This window comes from Lycorma delicatula, chromosome 9, assembly GCF_047948215.1.
Source record: "Lycorma delicatula isolate Av1 chromosome 9, ASM4794821v1, whole genome shotgun sequence".
NCBI lineage: Eukaryota > Metazoa > Arthropoda > Insecta > Hemiptera > Fulgoridae > Lycorma > Lycorma delicatula.
The window spans coordinates 11,633,957-11,654,823 of NC_134463.1; the positions used below are offsets into that span (position 1 = coordinate 11,633,957).

Genomic DNA, 20,867 nt, shown 5'->3' on the forward strand with positions numbered 1-20,867 from the left:
TATTGATTGATACTTTTTTTAATAAAAAAGCGTACCATTTTGCAGGAGGTTATCAGAAATAAAAGAAATTCATTACGTCTTACAAAAAACGCGCGCATATATTTATATATACACACACAACCGATTGTCTACCTGTAAAAAAATATTAATGCGTACGTGCTAGACAGAATGGAAGAAGAATCCTCTTATAATAAAAATAAAGAAAAAGAAAACCGATTACTAACAGAAAGAAGATAGAGGTAAAGAATGAAAAAAAATTATGTTAGAATGAGTATATGAAAGACAGAGAAAAATAGATAAAGAAAGACTAACGTTCATTAAGTAAGAAAGAAAGAGAAGATAGAATAAGCAGGTTTCTGGTTTTGTTGTGTTTTGAAAGGGTAGGGATAACATTCTAGGATGGCTGAGCAGGTACAGTGGACTGAAGAGAGGCAGGTACCGACTGAAAACCAGTCTCCAGTCTTACAAGAGTGGTGCAAGAAGTCGGTACGTGTATCAGTTGTGAATTAATGTATACGATACGACATCGATATAACGAAATGGTTTAAATAACATTCCACGTTTAGTGTTAAATTGTGTTATTGTTTTTATCAGTGTACAACATAAAAAAAGAAGAAAAGAAGATATCTTGGACAAGATAGGATTTTACCGAGGAAGGATGACAACCACATGGTAAGCCCTTAAATGAAATACATCCACGTATATTATATTACTATTTTAACCTTTTTTTTTTTTTTAAATAATAGATCAAAGAGATAAAATTTTTATTCCAAATTAGAACTTAAAAAAACCTAAATAGATTTAATTTTTTTGTAAAAAAATTATTTTAAGATTAGAGTATCAAAAATAAAATTTCAAAAGTTAATGAGGTTGCACGTACTACAAACTAACCTTTACCAAATAATTATTTTCAATATTCATATTTTTTACGTAAATCTATTTTTATAATATTTACAAACTATTGAATATTAATTCTTCATAACATTTTATATATTTATTACTTAATAAAGACAGTTATATATATTTTTAATTCCAAAAAGTATTAAATACTATCCTTATAAAACAAAAATTACAGCTTAATTTCCCAAAAATAATTTTTACGATTTTTTTCACGTAAAGAAATCGTAAAAAACACGTTAGATGATTTATTTATTTGCGGTTGTTTCTTCTTTCTCTATTTGCCTAATACTTCATTATTTTTGATATCTCTTTCCTTGGTTTTTCAGAAAATTCAGCTCTGTTCTTGCGTTTTGGCGCTGTAATGTTCTCTTTAAAATTTTCCCTTCTCTTATAATTTCTTCAGTTCTTTTAGGTCTTCTTGGTTCACTTGTGTAAACCATTGGCCTTTAATTATTTTTTTTTTTTATTTGGAAAAAATAAAAAAAATGTTTATTTAGTCAATCTACTGATATAAATTCTAAATAAATGAACGGTAGTAAAATTAAATTCGTCTTTTTCTTATCGTGTCAATTTTAGTATAAGGTTTATTATTTGGAATTAATTTTACCTGATTATTTTAAAATTTAGGATGTAAAACTTTTCTTATGATTTCCTTTTCTTTTTTTATAGAATTTCTAGTAGACTTTTGTTGCACAGTCTTAGGGTTTCTGCCGCATAGAGTACTTCCGGCTTGATCGTAGTTATATATTTTTAGTTCCATGATAAAGACTGTTTGTTATATGTGTTTTTCGTTAGTTGAAAAGCTTATTTCATTTTATTAGCTACATCAACGCTTTTTAACTAAAAAATTATTTTTTAACTGATCAATTGTTCGAGATATTTGAATTATCCATTAAAAAAAAATTATTTAATATTATATATATTATATTATTACTTATTATAAATTGAAAAATTATTTACTTTTTTATATTTTTTAACAAAAATAATAAAACTCTACGTAAAGAGCGGTTACTGAAAGAATTAAAAAAATAATACTTAATATTACTACTTAGGATGTTAATTTATGACAACAGACTGATAATCTTGTATGCAAGATTATCAGTCTGTTGTCATAATATGTCTTTCTATTGTATGAATGAATTAATAAATAAAACATTTCAGAAACAAGCTATAAAAGAAATCCTTAGGTACATGTAAAGAATTCCGCCGGGTTGGTCTAGTGATTAAACTCTTCATCGCAAATCAACTGATTTTGAAGTCGAGAGTTCTAAGGTCCAAATACTAGTAAAAGTACTTTTATACAGATTTGAATACTAGATCGTGGATACCGATCTTCTTTGGTGGTTGGGTTTCAATTAACCACACATCTCAAGAATAGTAAACCTGAGACTGTACAAGACTACACTTCATTTACATTCTTACATATCCTCTGAAGTAATACCTTACGGTGGTACCGGATACTAAACAGAAAAAAAGAGAGGCATATGTAAAGAATGAGAAAATATTATCAACAGATTTTAAAACCTATTTATAATCTTTTAAGTATCTACAATAATCTAATTCTTTATAAAGTAATAATAAATTTTACGCCAAAAAATTGTAAAAAATATTTGAAGACAAATATTCTTGGCATAAAAGATAAACAATTAAGTTTCTTTACAAACGGAACCAAGAAGATCTACGGGGAGATCCACAGATTATCATTTTAATGAAAGATATCTTATGTCTCAAGGTCAAAGTTCATGAAGAAATTATTTTATGACTTAGGTTTATAAAGAAAGCATTTTTTTTATCCCCTTAAAGAATTCCTTTCCCAATACTAAGTACTTTACATAGTAACTTTCAATTAGGATACTTACTTAATAAGAATTAAGAGGATTCAGAAATAAATAAATTTTCAAAAGTTTTGTTTTATAACGAGTATGAAACCGTTAAAAAATTGTTAATACACTCGTTCTTTGGTGTAGACAAAGATTTTATACAAAGTTCATAACAATTCATTCTCCCTTTTTTGTTGTAAAATTAACACACATTATATTTTATAAACTTGTTAATTATTATAAGATAGTAAAAAACTTTAAGTCCTTTTATTTTTCTGCCATCAAAACTAGAGATCTATGTTGCAATACGGAAAGTATGATAATCAATAAAAAAAAGGGTACAGGTTTGTTTCATGATGAGGCGTTTCTCTACGTTTCATGACTCGGGAACTCCAAAAAACAAAAAAAAAATCTGGGGAATAATATTCGTGCGCAAGTATGTATATAAATGCGTTGGCTCGTTTTAAGCTTAATTACTTTTGATTGAATACACCGATTTTCATAAAATTTTGTACAGACACTCGTGTATATGGAGCTATTTGTGGGGTCAATATCTCCATGGAGTGGGATTTTTTGGAGATCAATTTTTTGCAAACATAACCTCACTCTACGTTAAGCTCAGTAAATGCGTTCATGCTTATACTATTTTTTTTAAATTCTTCGAATTCCCTCTTCACAAAAAATCGAAAGAAACTATCTTTTTATTTACTTCTTTCTTTTTCCTGTTTAGCCTCCGGTAATTACCGTTCAGAGGATGATATGTATGAGTGTAAATGAAGTGTAGTCTTGTACATTCTCAGTTCGACCATACCTGAGATGTGTGGTTAATTGAAACCCAACCACCAAAGAACACCGGTATCCACGATCTAGTATTCAAATCCGTGTAAAAATAACTGACTACTAGGACTTGAACGCTGGAACTCTCGACTTCCAAATCAGCTGATTTGGGAAGACGCGTTCGCCACTAGACCAACCCGGTGGGTTATCTTTTTATTTACCGCATATTTTTAACCGATTTTTTTAAATGAATTACTGGGCACAGTATAGTAGTGTAAACGATCGAAGATTAAAAATATCGATTTTTTTTTAATTTTTCAAAACTTTTTTGAGTTTATTATTAAAAGTTAGTTATACTAATATATAAAACTTGTTTTTTAGATTTTTTATTAAAAGTTTTAGTAATAAACTTTTTAATAATATTGTAATAGAATTTCATTATAATTTACCCCTCCCCGCCCCCCCGCCCCAAAAAAGGAATCTTAGGTAAATTTTTATTGGCTGTACATTTTTTAATAGATTTTTTTTTAGTTTCTTCCATTTAATATAGAAAACGTGGAAAGATAAAAAAAGTTCTTGAAAAGTGATTATAGTGGAGGGGAGCAAAAAGTAAAAAAATATCGATTTTTTTTTTCTATTCTTAAAACGTTTTTGGTTTATTTAAACATATAATGATAATTTTACAATAAAATTTCATCATAAATTATTTCCATCTCAAAAAACAAAACTTTTTTCATGTATCATTATTTTTCCACTATATAAGAATAATTAATTAATGTCAGAAACTAATCCATCTTCGTTATCGGATCTTTTCTTTTGCTATTTGTATGTATAAAGTAAGTTTCATTTCTTTTAAACAATTTACAGTTAATCAATTTAAATTTATTTTAATTACTCAAAACTATGTTTCACGAAAAATACTTCGTAGAATTTTATAATTCCCTTTTTGAGTACATTCTTTGGGAACTTAGTATTTTTCAAATAATTTTCGGTTTCCCATTTAGAAAATAATACCTACTACCAAGATTTTTTTTCAAATCATCGTTTTCTCAATGTTAATAATGTAATTAATAAATAAATTTGATAACTGCTTCACAAAAGCAGTTTTTCTTATTTTTATTGATTATTTTCAAGAAATATTAGTTTTTTAAGGTACATCCAAAAAAATTAATCATACTAAAAAAAAACAGGAAATATAATGGAAATGTATAATAAATAAAAATAAAATAAAATTAAATATAAATAAAAATAAGCAATTAAATTTGTTAAAAATGAAAAAAACAGAAAATCTTTTAAAAGTTACATGGTCTAAAAACTAGTTTTTTCTATTTATTTTATGATTAAAAAAAAATATTATACTGGATATTAAAAGAACTATTTTTAAAATGTACTATAAACAAGATAATTAAAATATTTCCAGAAACTTCAACATTCTAAAACAGTAGTTCTATTTAATTAAATATCTAAAGGAATAATAATTAAATAGCTTAAACCTAAGTTAATTTTATTGGTATTCTAAAATATAATAAAACTTTTATACTGTATTAACTTGTTTTATTTTTCTTTGACAATCTAATTTAATTTTTCTTTTTAATACTTTTATTTATAATTTTATCAACAATTAAAGTCATTAGCGACTTATCAGTGTAATGTAACTGTACCGGTAAATTTGTTGTGTTAAACAAATTCAGGCCGACCATTTCTGAGACGTGTGGTTACTTGAATCCCAACTACCAAAGAACACCGGTATCCACGATCTAGTAATCAAATCCGAATAAAAGTAACTACCTTTATTAGGATTTGAACCTGAGAACTTCGATTTCGAAATCACCTGATTTACGACGACGAGTTATTAGACTAACCTGGGGGATTTTTATTTATTTTAATTTTTAACCTAATTGAATTTTATCTTATTTAATTTTATTACAGCTTTGTTTCTCTCTTTTCTACAAAAAAAAAAAATTAAATCCGTTTGTATTTCTCAAAATATTTCAACCGGACGTATTTATTGTGATAATTAATATCAACAATTTCTAATTTATGTAATAAGCACAAATAATTTTTCTTTTCTGGGGGAGATTACTTTTCTTTAATTTTTTTTTTAATTTTAATTACCATTCAAACAAAAAAATATTGCATCGAAATATTGCAGATGTTACTAAATTACTCTGAAATTCTCATTACTTTTAATAGAATTTAATTTAAATACAACGCATATTACTTTATAGTAATTTACTTTAACGACAAAATTTTAAGTTTTAAAGGCTCCTTTATGAAGTTATTTTGGAATAACCACAAAAGTGTATGACATTTTAATTTTCTGCAAATACGAAATAGAGGACGCTATTCTATTATTAGAGGATAGCAATATATAGCATTTTAAAAAGTTTCACTGTAAATCAAAAGAAAACGACATTATGTGATTTTATTTTTGAAAGAAATTTCTTCTTTTATTTCAACGTTTGATTCTCTTCTTCATTCATACCTTTTATCATCTCTATAAATTACGTTACCTAACACAACCGAACGTTTATTGGATTACCAAACAAGAACACCGCTTCCAAAAAAAAAGTAGCCTATTCTCAAGATAAAAAAAAATCATATGCCAAGCTTACTAGGAAAAAATAGTTTTTTTTGCCTTTTTAGCTGATTCGGATATAGTTGTTATTACTATGATAATTCCACTGAAATCTAGACATGATATTCACTTTTATAATGAACATCATCACTCTTAGAGAAAGCAACCTGACTTGTACTTTGGATGCTTTACGTACTTCATAAAATGGCAGATAAGTCTAAAGCAATAATTAATCTACACATTTCTGTGCTGAAAACAAATCGTCTTATATATTAATCTAAATATACTCACAACAGGATTTTTTTTCTGCTTCATATAATTTAATAATTGCCTTTCCCTTAAGTTTTTGCTCTGTATAGTTTCTTTTATAACATAATTCTATGAGCCACTGGCCCTGTCCTTTTTACAAAAATGTGTCACAAACTTCATTCATTTCCAATTTTCTTTGTAAACCTCCCTAATCTTCAACATTTTAAAAACGCCAAAGTTTTAACGTCCTTGTTCTTTGTTTTATATCTTCATTTTTCTCCATGTTTCAGTTTCATTAATTGTTTTATCCCTTTGAAGAATTTCTTTCTAATTCCTTGAATGTTTGTTTGCTTTTAGTACCTGATTTCTTTTCATCATTAAAACTTTTCCGGGTTGGCCAATTCTGTTATCAATATCTTCTTTATCATATCTACCTTACATTCCATTCTTATTTCCTGTCATTCCATATATTTCTATTATTTAACAATATTTTTTTCAATTTCTGATATAACATATTCTCTTTTCTTAATATTTATTTTCATTAACCTCCTTCTTATGACATTTTATTATTGTTTTTTTTATTCTTATTTACTTTCGAATCAAATTTCTTTCCCGGCAAATAATTCAAGCCATTTATTACTTTATTTCAAATTTATTACTAGTTTCAACCAAAGGTATTATGATAAAATTATTTTTTGTCTTTAGACTATTATTCTTCCTTCAGTTTTTTTAATGTAAATTTATTTCTCTGCTTGTTTTTAATGGAATTATCATCTAAAAATGTTGGAATTGTTTTTTTTCTTTCAACTAATAATAAAAACATGTCATTTATTATAGCAAAATTTTATTATTATTAAACAAAATTTAGCAGCACGCTTTTCTCCTGCCCATATTAGATAAAAAAAAAAAATTGTTTGAATTATTTTTCATATCCGATGTGGGTAAAATCACTATAGTGTGAATTAGTCCACCGTTAAAAAAATTTTGCCAAATAGATATAGTTTTTTATTTTTTTTTTTTACAGTAAATTACATTTCCTTGTTTTAAGTAAAATCATTATCATTAGAGATATCAGAAGAAAAAATATTCTAATTACCCGCAACAATTAAATGAAGTTCATTAGAACTTTATTGGGGTCATGCTAAATCATCGATATTACTACAAAATGAAAAGTCATTATCCATTATCTTAAAACCTTTATTTTTAATAATTTGATCTGTGTATTCTTACAATTTAATGACTATTATTGTAAACAAGAAAACAAAAGTATTACATTTTATCAAAAAATTATCCATTGAGTTCTTTTTATAATTTTAAACATTTTGAGATGCAAATGTAAAAAATAAAACTCTGTCGCAGCAAATGCTCAGAAGGACGTATTTCCGGGTTTAGTTAAGAAAGAAAGGATGTTGAACTGCTGTAATGGTTTTTGAAAATTATTTTGCTTTCGGATATTTTTTGTATTTCATGTTATGTAAGTATCATATATTAGTATCATCTTTTATAATACTCCGAAGTACTGCATATTGTTCTAATAAATACATTTTACGTGTATATTTGTGATTTTTTCTTTCTCCTTTTCACAAGCTATTGAGTTATGACTGCATAAATTGCTTAACACTGCTACTGGCCAACAACCCACTTTGATACTGTTACCCATAATTTGTGTGGTTTTGGAGCCGTTTTCACTAAAAAGAAAATATTCAAATTAATCAAAAACGATTAAAACCAAAAAACTGATTTTTAGACACCAAGTCCTTTCTTCATATCAGATTGCAAAACTAAAGAACTATAGCAAAACTAGCTTGCAACTAAGGGTGCTCGCAAAAATCCATTTTTGACTTCAAACTTGATGTTTTAGAACCATTGATACACCAACTTGCTCCTGGTGTGCTCGGAAAATCTAATTTTGACTTTCTAACATGTTACCCTTCAAGTTACAACAAGAAAACCATGAAAACACCCCCAAAAAAACAGTTTTTTGCCTCTAACTGGGGCATATGGACCCCAGTTCATATGAACCTATTCGTCATTCTACTGAGTTTCATCAAAATCAGTTAAAAATTGCGCCAAGTAAAACATTAAAAGCTGAAAATATAGCCAAAACCCTTTTTTTCGTTCTAGCTCAGTTCTTGAGAACCAATTCGGTTTAAAATCAAAAGGGCTTTATTTCCAGTAGGTTTACATCACCTCACCAAGTTTCATCAAAATCGGTTAAAATTTTCGTCCGTTAGAGTGGACAAAAAATCTTATACATACACATGTATATAAATATATTGTAGAATCGTATTCAGGAGACGTGTTCATTCACAAAGTTTTCTATCGCATCCACTAATAAACAATTTCTTCTCAAACAATTTTCCTGTTTTCGCCGAATTTCTTTAATACTTCTTCATTTATTACATGGTCTTGTCATCTGACTTTTATCATTCGGCGCCAGACCATCTCAAAAGCCTCATTCGTTTACTATTTGCCTTTCTCATCATCCATGTTTCAGCTCCATAGAGCATCACATTCCAAATAAAACATTTCATTAATTAGTGTCCCTTGTTCCAACATCTCTTCTAAATCCATACTGTTCTTCCTGAATACTTCCATCTAACTTATTGTACATCCTCTTAATAAGAACACTTAATAAGAACATGATATTAGGCTAATCGTTCTTTGTTCTTCACACTTCTTTGTATTTCTATTGGTACGTTTATTGTATATCGAAAGTCCTCCGGCCATTTTCCGTCTTCAAATATTCCATTGCATAGATCTAATAATAATAATTCTTCTGTGTCGCCTCGTGTTTTGAACAATTCAATTGGTATTTCATCATAACCCTCAGCTTTATTTCTGTTCTCATCATTTTAATTGCCTCACTCATTTCACTTTTTAATATACTGTACCATTTTTGATCTTCATGAACTTTGTACTCTTCTTCCATTCCCATATCTATTCCTCTTGGCTCTTCTCCTGGCCAGTAAAAATCTACAAGCTATTCTTCCCATCTCCTTTTTATTCCCTCCTTTTCTCCAATTTTGCCTCTATCTGATACATTTTCTTCTGCTGTTTCTCCCTTTAAAAACTATTTCTGATGCTTTTTCATACATTAGTTCATATCTTCCTAAGAGACTATAAAACGTAAAGAAAAGTTGGTCCCCTCCTTCTCTTCTATACCCTCTTACAAAATCTGACCGGGCACAGTAGCAAATTCTACAAATTATTTGGAAATCCGATAAAAACTACCTTAGTTACATAATTCTGCTTGTGGCTAAGTAAGTGGTTTGGCTTCGTATATTTATCAGGAATGATTTAATCTACAGCCATGATATGCCAGCTGTTATTCTTTTAATAACTCTTTATATTATTATTTTTTTTAATTAAATGAAGGGATAAGTTTGAAACCAGTACTGGTTATTTAATTATTGAAGCTTTAGTGCCTCGAAAATTACTGATATTATTGATATACTGAAAACACTGAATAGTTTTACTAACTATCGTACTAAGCTATCGATAATACCGAAAAATACTAATTTAAAAATAAGATAATTGTCATTTTAATATTATACAGTTTATAAAACACCTTTTCCAAACTTTAAACTACTGTTTTTACCTTCATTTTTTGAACCAATTTTTAAATATATATTTATAAAATGTCAACTTTTTGTAATATTTAGAAATGCGCGCTTTGTGAACAGGATATTGGACAAAGGAACCAGTTTTTATATAGGCGTATGTAGTAATTATATAAAATTGTTTTAATTTTTTTCTATAAGAATACTGAAGACTATTAATATAAATAGAAATATTACTTAATATGTAATACCCTTATTTATTTATTATACTATATAATGCAATAACGTAACATAATGTATTTTTATTCATAAAATATATCACTTATTATATGAATAATAAGGCAGAAGTTTTTAAAATACATGAATGGAAGTATAAAAAAAAATGTAATAGGTTATAAAAAGTAAACAAATTTTTAAGTGTTTTTTTATTGAAAAATTATAATATACTATGCAATTCTGTTCAAGAATACGTGAACATATACACACAAATAGAGTAAAGCATTTGTGAAATACGCTTGCGGCCTCTGTATCTGTGTCGCAACGACTTTTACACTAGAAAGAAAGAGAGCAAGAGATATTGTGAGTACAAGTCGGGACGGCTGCGCCGTTGCTTGTCGGTCGGTTATGTTAAACACAGGATGAAGTGAAGGGAAACAACGAAAGAAGGAATTTACTGTATAGTTATGCGGTAACCCGACGTCAATTTGAAAATTACAATAAACATAGCCAGCTTCTTTCATAAAGGAAATACAAAAGTTGTAAAAAAAATTCTAAACAAAATTTCTTATATTCTTGAAGAGTTAGAACCTTAATTTAAAATAAAAACGTGAAATAAATTATAAAATTATCTTTAAAAAAACAACTGATTACATCTTTATTTACAATATAAATTATTATTTAATACAATCATATCATTAAGAAATAAGTTGTCATTGTTTTAGAATTAGTTAGTAATTACTATTAAAATAATTTATTGAATTATCCAGCGTATTTCCGGAAATCTGTTCTTATTTAAGGGAAAATAAACCCTTTGATAAAATTTTGAAAGATGTTTCCGAAAACAGATTTATTTTCAATCTTTATACTCTCTATATTCTTGAAATTTACTATTTAAGTGAATATCCAACAAGAAAAATAATCAGTCGAGAAGAGGAGCCCCCAGCTTAATTTCAAAAAATCATTCATTAAATCATTTTGGTCCCCTCCATTTAAATGATATTATATCGTAATGAAATTTTAACATCTTTTTCATAGAAAATTTTTATCTTTCAATTTTTATTTATAAAATTACTTTATTCATATCTTTTAAAATTGTATAAATTTCCAAAAAAATTATTCACTAAACAATACAATAAAAATGAAGCGACTTTTGTAATTTCTAACGTCTCATGATTGTAATTAAATTAAATATTAAATAAATCATTATATATAAAAATTATAACATGCAAAAAATTACTAAAAACACATTTATTAAGAACATTTTTAACAATAATTGCCTAAGTACGTTTTTTTACGGGTGAATCTATGTATTTATCAGTGAACTCAGTCGAATAACAACAATAAGGAAACAGTTTTTTTAATACTAAAAAACAAACTAAATGAATTTATAATTATTTTTCATACTTATATTATTAATTTCTCACTTAAGTACAGTTTAACGAAGAAAAAATATATTTTTTAAATGCTTTTTAGTATTAAAAAAATATTTTTTCTGTTAATATTTTTCCACTTTTCAGATATATATATATATATATATATATCTGTTTAGGGAATATTTATTTACTACCTCAATTAAAAGAATTTTCAACTGTTTTACCACTTTGTTAACAAGCGAATAAAAGAGACAATTTGAAAAATTTTGCACTTTTGTATTTGAAACTGTTTTGAATTATATTTAATACATAAAAATCATTGTATAACTACCGATAAAAATACAATTGTAATATTTTTTATAAATATCTATAATTTGTTGATGAATATAACAGATTCTATGATTATATCTATATGTTATGATGAATTGATATTTTGAATCTCTATAATTGACTTGAATGAGAGAAAACCAAAAATTTAACTCCTTTATATTACATTTGAATTCCTTTATATTACGTTTGAATCCCGGTCAAGCATTCCATGCTTGACCGGGATTCAAACCCAGAACCTTGGATGAAAGGTGAAAACGCTACCACTACGCCACGGAGATTGACCCAAATATAAAGAAATATTTAGTTTATTCTATTAATTTTTAAAATACAAACTATTGGTAATATGTATTATTTAAATATTCTGGGGAGTATTTAAATCGACATTAATAACGAAATATTTCTGCTTGAAAATAAATATTCCAATATTTTGATTTTTTCTTTAAAAAAATGACGTTTTTTTAACTGAGATTATCAATTTATGAAACTAAACCAGGGGCCTGCAGTCTCTGGCCGCTTTGCGTCCAGTATTTTCTTACCGTGTTATAATATAGGGAAAACGATTGTTCGTTCATATCTCAACTCAGAGTTGAGGAAAAGATTTGGCTGAGGCCTCATTAGGGGTGAATTAATCCTCAGAGTGTTTTAAGCCATTGCCCGTCCCAAGTAGATCTATCAGGTCTTGAATTACTGCAATTTTCGCGTTTTTAGAATTTTTTAATATAGGGAGGATATTAATTCTGTAAAATTAAAAATTATCTAATAAATATTTAAAAATAACAAGTGTAATGCACATTTTTTTAAACGTGTTACATTAGTCAATATTACAGACGATTATGATTTTTAATAAATAAAATAAATTATTTGAATTAAATTTTTAAGTCTTTGTGATTTCATCATGAATACTGTTTTGTAAGAAATTTTTATTCCAGATGAAACCAAAATTAACCGACAAAAATTATAAATCTGAACCATGCAAAAAAAAATCCATCAGAACCTCAAAATTGATCTTTCGAGTTTCTACTTATATCGCCGGTCAAGGTTCGCTCATTCGCCCTTCAAGTCTAGAACAGGATTCACCTCCTGAACCTCCTCTGTGTTCATTATCCTCATACTTATGAAAATATTAATGATAATTAATGATTAAAGCCTGTACAATTTATAAAAACTATCAATGTATTGCAATTTCTTCAGAGAAACAGTTTGATCAGCACAGGACTCGAAACTTTGAATGATTTGAAGTATGCGGATTTCAGAATAGGCAGCCTCTATTTTAAAAATATTAGTTGTATTCGGTTATTTGTCCTTTGTACGGGTAAAAATGTATTTTTTACGGTTCTTAGCGTTGCCCTACAAATATCACGAGAATGTAACCGTACTTCATTTCTCTTTTTTTCTTAACTTTTTCTGTTTTTTTATGTAACAGTTTATGAACAATATAATTAAAGAATGGACTTTTATACAATATTTACAGTTTTTCTCTCTGGAGTGTATATAATCGTGCACAGACTATTTCTACAGGAAAATGGAACAAACCACATAAGTTCCCCATGTGAGAAGCATTAACTTTCGAAGTGGAGACCAGCCACATGGAGCGTCTGTCCTTGTAATTTATTTATTGTCATCAAAAAAGCAACTTTAAGTAGAAACTGGAGACGCTTGAAAGTGAAGAGCAAATCAACAGGAATGTACGCCGTACAACGTCGCATATTTAAAGCTAATTTTCTAGATAAAAAGAGATATCGAATAAGGCAAGAAAACGATTTTGTAGAGAATTTAATTTCAAGTACTGCAAGTGGTCTCCAGATTTGATTTGATCAAAGGTTTGTCCATAGTAAAGTTGAATATCGACAAGAAAAATAATCCGATTGTTACCGAATGTCATTAAAATGGCCACCATCTTGAAACGTTGAAACATTTTGTCATAACTATATCCTAAAATTTACGTTCATGTAAAATTTCAGCTCACTCGATCGAGTAATTTTTGTGTGAAAGAGTAACAGACTCGCAGAAACCATTATATTTTTATATGTATAACAGATACATTTTTAATACGAGACACTAAAATTTCTGCTACATCCAGAAGAACAATAACATTTCATTTTGATGATTTTAAATTCATAAAAAATGAGCAAAATAAAATAACAAAGGAATTGTAAATAAAGCCTACGGTTAAAGCTGAAAAAAATACGTCGATTATAAATCCCTTTAAATGTTTATTAAATTTATGTGGGAAACGAGAAACAAAGAGATCCAAGTGATAGTTGTTTTCTTAAGAGAAGCGAATCTAACCCAATTAAACAATAAGTTTTAGTAATAAAAGGAATTGACCTTGTAAGTAAAACATTTCTAATATTATATTAACACATAATACAAAATATATGTTAAGTAAATAAGTAATGCTTGTCCGGTCATTTCTCATGAATTAGATCGTTTAAGTAGGCCATAGTTCAACTTAAGTCTTCAACTTGAGTCTCATTTATCAAATTTCGGTTTAATAAGTTTTTCAATACTCCTGGAGTTTTGATAAAAATGTTATACATTCAACTTGCTCAATATTGTAATGTGCAAAGACATAAAATATTAATTAAAAGGATTACAAAACTGTACTATCTTTTTATTGAAACTGAACTTTTCGGTATCCATAACGATATTTATTTTATTTTTTAAACGATACCCTACCGGGCTGGTCTGGTGGTTAACTCGTTGCAAATCAGTTGTTTAACAGCTTACTTTCATAGTCAAAACGTTCTGAAATTCAAATCCACGTAAATGTTAGTTGTTTTATACAGATTTAAATACTATGCAAAGTATACTGGTGTACAGTGGTGGTTGGGGTTCAATTAACCACACATCTTAGAAACGGTCGACTGAATCTGAACAAGACTATACTTCGTTTATATGTATATATCATCCTCATCTCATTGGCCCATGGGGGAGATTTCTTGTTATTCACTAGTTGAACAGATTTCAACGTACACATTAAAAAAAGAAAAAGAAAAATGATATTTTGCGTTTCTTACAAAATTGAAGAAGGTTAATCCATTATCTCAATTAATATCTGTCTATATTCATACCTTTTTTTAAAGTATCGCTCATAAATAAACTTTAATATAATTTGCCACCGAATGAATTTATTTTATTTATGATTAAAAATAAAACGTTATTATAAATAAAAAAATTTATACCGTTTTTTTTGAAAATAATTGAAAGTATTTTTAGCTAAATTAGAATGCCTTTAAGTAAAGACAGACTATAAAATTTAAAAGGATATTTTTATGGAAGTGTTTTTTAACAGTTTCAGATCCCCTTTTGTCAGAAACGGTTCTACAAAAAAATTAAAATAAAAAAGATTAAAATTATTTCTTTAGTTTTGAATGAGTGGTTAATCTACATATTTGCGATTGATTTTTTAAAAAAAAACTCCCAGGAAAAATTATTTTTCAATAATTCTTTTTTTTTATTTCGTACAAGGACTATCTTAATTGGAAAAAACATTTTATTTGATTTACTTTCTTAATAAAAAAAAATTCAAGAGCAGAGATAAAAATAAATACAATTTTAAATGATTTTCAAAGATTCTTTTTAAATATCAAGAAGATGCATCAACTTCTGAAGGGAACAATTTTTTTACTGACTTTTCGAAGAAAAATACGTTATTAAGTTCGGTCGCACGGTGGGATGGCGGTTGGGATTGAATTTTCTTTACGTTTTGAGGTACGAGGAGTACGAAAATACCATTCGTATAAAATATAACTTCCTTATTAATATATATATATATTAATATTATATATAATAATATTAATTATTAATATTATGTTATGCACAGAAAGTGCATAAAATCTGTGGCTCGAAAATCTCCAAAACTATTAAATCAATTTCATTTAAATTTTGATATGCTGTAATAATTTATCTGAAGTTGTGCATGTGAGAATTTGATTAAAATTGGTTGAGTTATCCTTGAATTACACTCAATTTACGATCGATAACAGATATTAAAAGATAACTTCAATTTGAGGTTATTTTTATGCAGTTTTCATATACGCTTATGCAGTGGGTCACAGTGGTGAACGAGTTCAAACTTGATGCTTGTGTGTAGAATCTACTCGTTATTTTTAATTATTTCATCAAATTACGGTTATAATTATTTTAATTTTCGGTCTTGCGGAAAACTATTCAAGATTTTTTTTTATTTACTAACTTGGATACATTTTAGCAGAATATTTCAGGAAATTTTGTTGGGAGAGTTTCCTTTTGAAGAACGAAAATGAGAAACCACTTATTTAATTAATTATTCACTAAAAATAATTTTTAAAATTTAAAAAAGGCATCAAATAAATATTGAACATTTTAACATGTTCTTTAATATAATTTTAGTTCATATTTTAACGGTGTATATATATACTAGCGGACCCGACAGACGTTTTCCTGACGCGGCATTATTCTCTAATAAATGCACACACGTAAATATAAGTAACTTAATTATGTTAAAATTAGGAGGAATGTGTTCTAAATTCCATTAAAATGACTATTAGTATGATATTATCAGTTTGTGATTGTTGTATTATTCTAATGGGTTTATTGATTAATTATGTGTAGTATGGTTAATATTTATTTTCACGAAATATTGAGGTGTCCGATGAAAATTGAATTAAAAAATCGAAACGTCGTAAAATTAATAATTAGTATAATTAATAAATTTTCATCCACATTACTACTAATTTTTACTTAATATCATTCTAAAAAAGTACCTCCTACATATTTTTTTTTTCATAACCATGTAACAGCTTAATTAATCAATTAATAAAAAAATTAAAGCACTGTAAAAAAGCAACGTAGTTAAAATTGTAGTAGACATTTTTATCATTCTTTATTTTAACATCTATTTTACCAAATTTTAGATAACTGTAAATTAAAAATAATTTTAGAAAACATTTTTTAAATTAATCAGCTAAAACATTATAAATTCAATTTTTTAAATATACTTTAAACTATATTATAAGTAACTTATATTTTAATTTTATAAATGTAATAATTTATTTTACAAACTTAAATTTTTATTTTCAAAGAGCCGTTCAATACTTTCTAAGTTGCATAGAATCAAATGAGAACTGACAATTTAAATTTGTAGGTTAAGTTGATTGTTATTGAATGCACGTGTATAGATCATTAAAATTCATGAAAAATCATGTAAAATACTCACTTCAATACTGCACCTTACAAATTTGCACAATGTACATTTTTTAATTAAACTTTAAAACGTTAATTCAATAAATAATAATATAATATTCTAGCAGACTCAGCAATGCTTCGCTATTGCTAGATCTGAGTATACATACAGACTAAATGACAACAATGAAAGTTTCATAAAACCTTAAAAAACTGAACATTAGCAATTTAACAAAATATAATCATTCACTTTATAAAAATCAGAATGTAAATAAATCCAATTGTCAGAACAGCACTACCTATCAGATTTAATTCAAACTATTCTCTAAATACGAAATGTAAGAACAACACTAAGCTACGACGCAAGTAACTGATACGCGAAAAGCAACAAAATAAACATTTTTTTAGAATCTAATCGCAGCACCAACTACCGGGTTTGACTGATAAACCAAAAATTAAAGAAAAACTTCAAAAACGTGATCGCAGCTCTGCCGACCGGACCCAATTGTGAACCTTAACCATCCCAAGATCAACAACATATAAATAAATTTAAAAAAACATTTTCACTTCAATACTGTACCTTACAAATTTGCGCAATGTATATTTTTTAATTACACTTTAAAATGTTATTTCAATAAATAATAATATAATATTTCTCAATACGCGCACAATTCTAAACGCGATCGCAGTGCTGCCTACTTGTTACTTAATCAGTTGTGATTTTGTTTACATTGGCAACGGCCATACGGGCTCTTTGTGATTGGTTGTTGTGTTTGACAGCGGCCATCTTGCATTGATCTGATTGGTTTTCCTTTGTTTACATTTCCATTTGATTTATTAGCTTCTTATTTATTAAAAAACTGTTTTCTCGCGATTTTTTGTAACACTACAATAACACAAAATTACGAAATATTTTTCTCAATATGATCGCAGCACCAACTGTCGGGACAAACTAAAATTAAAATAGAATATTATTGAATATTCTATACTGCGATGGTAGTGCAGTGCCGGATCCACTGTAAAACATTCCAAAATCAACAACTACTTATAAATAAAAAATTAATTACAAAAATATTTTCCAGTGGACGAAATTGTGAATCTAAATCATTCTCGAATCCCCTTGAACACACACACAAAATTTCATCAAAATCAGTCCAGCCGTTTAGGAGGAGTTCACTTTCATACACGCGCACACAAGAAATATATATATAAAGATTTGAGGGTTTAAAATATATATGTTTGTGTTAGTGTACCGGTAAGCATATAGTCTGGAACAGATTCAGGTCGACCACTCCTAAGACATATGGTTAATTGAAACCCACCACCAAAGATCATCGGTATCCACTTTCTAGCATTCAATTCCGTATAAAAGCAACTTACAAATTCTTTACAAGAGCTCGAACATTAAAACTCTCAACTTCGAAAATCAACTAATTTTGTGGTAACGAGTTTAATTACTAGACTAACCCGCCGGTTTCTTATAGTAATTAATTTTGTTCTTATAGTATTTAAAGTAAATTACTTTTTTACTATTTTAAAATTCTATTACTTTATTTTTTTGAAATTTTAGACTAACACGCGACAGGTTACGTCTACAACTATTCAGGCCTGGCATGCAGGTAGCAGTAATTGCATTTCCCTGTACACACACCCAGATCTGGTAGCAGCTGGAAAACTGTTGTAGAAAGCATATTTATATCATATGTGCGCACTCGCGTAATTATCTATATTATTGTATAATATGAACATTATTTAAACATTATTTTCATTGACATTTTAATGCTGGTTGTATTTTATTCACTCCTCCTAAGGACAAGATTAGAAAAGAAGAAAAAATAAGAAATAAAAATTATACATAACTTATGATATTCCGGAAAATTTCCTGATACCTAACGTAGGTTTTACGATTCGGAGCCTGTAAGAAAATGGATAACTTGAAATGAAAATACTTTAACCGTGTTACAACCCTATATCGAGCAGCCAGGATGTGTTGTAAATTAAAACCCGACAACAGAATAGTGAACAAGGACAGTATCCATAGACCATTAGCGTATAACTTGTTCAGCGGAGTGCCTCGAACTATCAGCTTACCTCGCAGGAGGCTGATAGTTCACACCCAGTCACATTTCTTTCTCTAAAACCAATTTCTAACGTTGATATTAATCGGTCTTACTATTAGAAATACAGTATATTAATTAGATAACGGATTCAAAACATTAAATCAGTCACCTGATCGTTGTAATAATGATACGATTGAATAATTTAATTTTTCGGTTAATAATTTTTAAATTGACTCAAATATATGTGTAAGAATTACATACGTACTTATATTTAAATAGCACATGATCAGCACTTTAGCATAGAAGTACAGGCTGTAGCAAGAGTCTTGACTAAATCCAACTCAAAAAAATTGTGAAATTTAGATCAACATAAACTAGAATGTAATTCTTTTTCAAAAATTTAATTTATTTTAATTAAAAAAAAAGAAGAAGGATTTTATATTATCGTCCTCAGATTAGATAAGCAATGTAAATAATGCATATTTCCCATATAAAATATAAATTAATTTGTTTAATTAAAAAATAAGTGTTTTTTCAATGAGAGTAATAAACTTTATATTTAACCCACTCACTAAGACAAACGGAAAGAAGGTTAACATCATCTGAATATCATGTAGGTTTCATACACATTGAAAAGCTAACGGGAAATCGCTTAAAATGCGTTAAAATCCGTAATAAGCACGGCGTAGGATTGGTTTGTGACGTATATTTTTCGTGCCGTATAATAATCCGTGTCAAGTTGCTTACCATTATGGCAGTTAACAAAAAAAAAAAAAAAACTGCACATGAACATTGCATAATCAGGATATTCTGAAATTTCTTTTATCCAAATAAATTCAAATCTTTCTTTTAAAAGTAACAGAAAAAAATCTGTATAACCTATCACTCAGAAAAAAGTAAAAATATATACATTTTTCATAGTTTCACAAAAATTTTAAATAAGAAATTCGAATGTGTCATTTACAAAAGTATTAATTGAGTGCTTATACCAAAAAATAATTTCTAGATTATATTTTTATTATTAATATAATAATTTACTCGCAAAATAATTAATTCATAATTGTAGAATTTTAGAAGTAAAATTTAAAAACTAAATTTTAATAATAAAACAAGTAACAAATCATATAAAAAAGAATCATATAAAAATAAAATAATGACAACCCTAAAAAAGAAAACCTAAAAACAAAAAATTAAAGGAAATACTGAAACCATTAAGATGAAAAACGTATTTAGTTCATTATAAATATAGAAGACCCGAAAAATTACAAGAAATCCAACGTTGCTCCTATAAACTAAAAAAAAAGTTACTTTAATAAAAATAATTTTTTTTAATGTTTATAATGAAATGCATACAGATAGGGAAACTTATTTTGATAAAAATAAATGCAGAAAATTTGTTGTTGAATTTCAATAACAGACTTTTTTTTTGTTTTCAGTCGTTTGACTGATTTGATGCAGCTTTCCAAGATTCCCTATCTAGTGCTAGTCGTTTCATTTCGGTATACATTCCACATCCCTAACAATTTGTTTCACGTATGCCAAAAGTTGCCTGCCTGCACAATTTTTTCCTTCTACCTGACCCTCTAATATTAAAGCGACTATTCCTGGATGCCTTAATATGTGGTCTACAAGTCTGACTATTAGGCGGCTATTGCATTGGCCGCCTAAATTAAAAGTTTATAATAATATTCACGCAATAACGGTGAAAGTTATCAAACTGGTTCAAATGCACTGATGCAAGGTTTACTAAAACCCATTAAATATAAATATATTAATTTTCTAAATCAAGTGTAAGACCCCAACATGCCGGAAAAACTAACTTTTTAATAACT

At 27.5% G+C, this 20,867-nt stretch overlaps 1 protein-coding gene across 1 annotated transcript in view; it reads left to right on the forward strand.

Moving 5' to 3' along the window:
* The first annotated feature begins 410 nt into the window (after window positions 1–410).
* The window catches only part of LOC142330516 (uncharacterized), a 267,434-nt gene continuing 246,977 nt past the window's right edge, over window positions 411–20,867 (forward strand). The window contains exon 1 of the mRNA XM_075375838.1: window positions 411–672. Coding sequence (XP_075231953.1) covers window positions 659–672 — 14 coding nt within the window. The 5' untranslated portion in view covers window positions 411–658. The remainder of the gene's footprint in view (window positions 673–20,867) is intronic.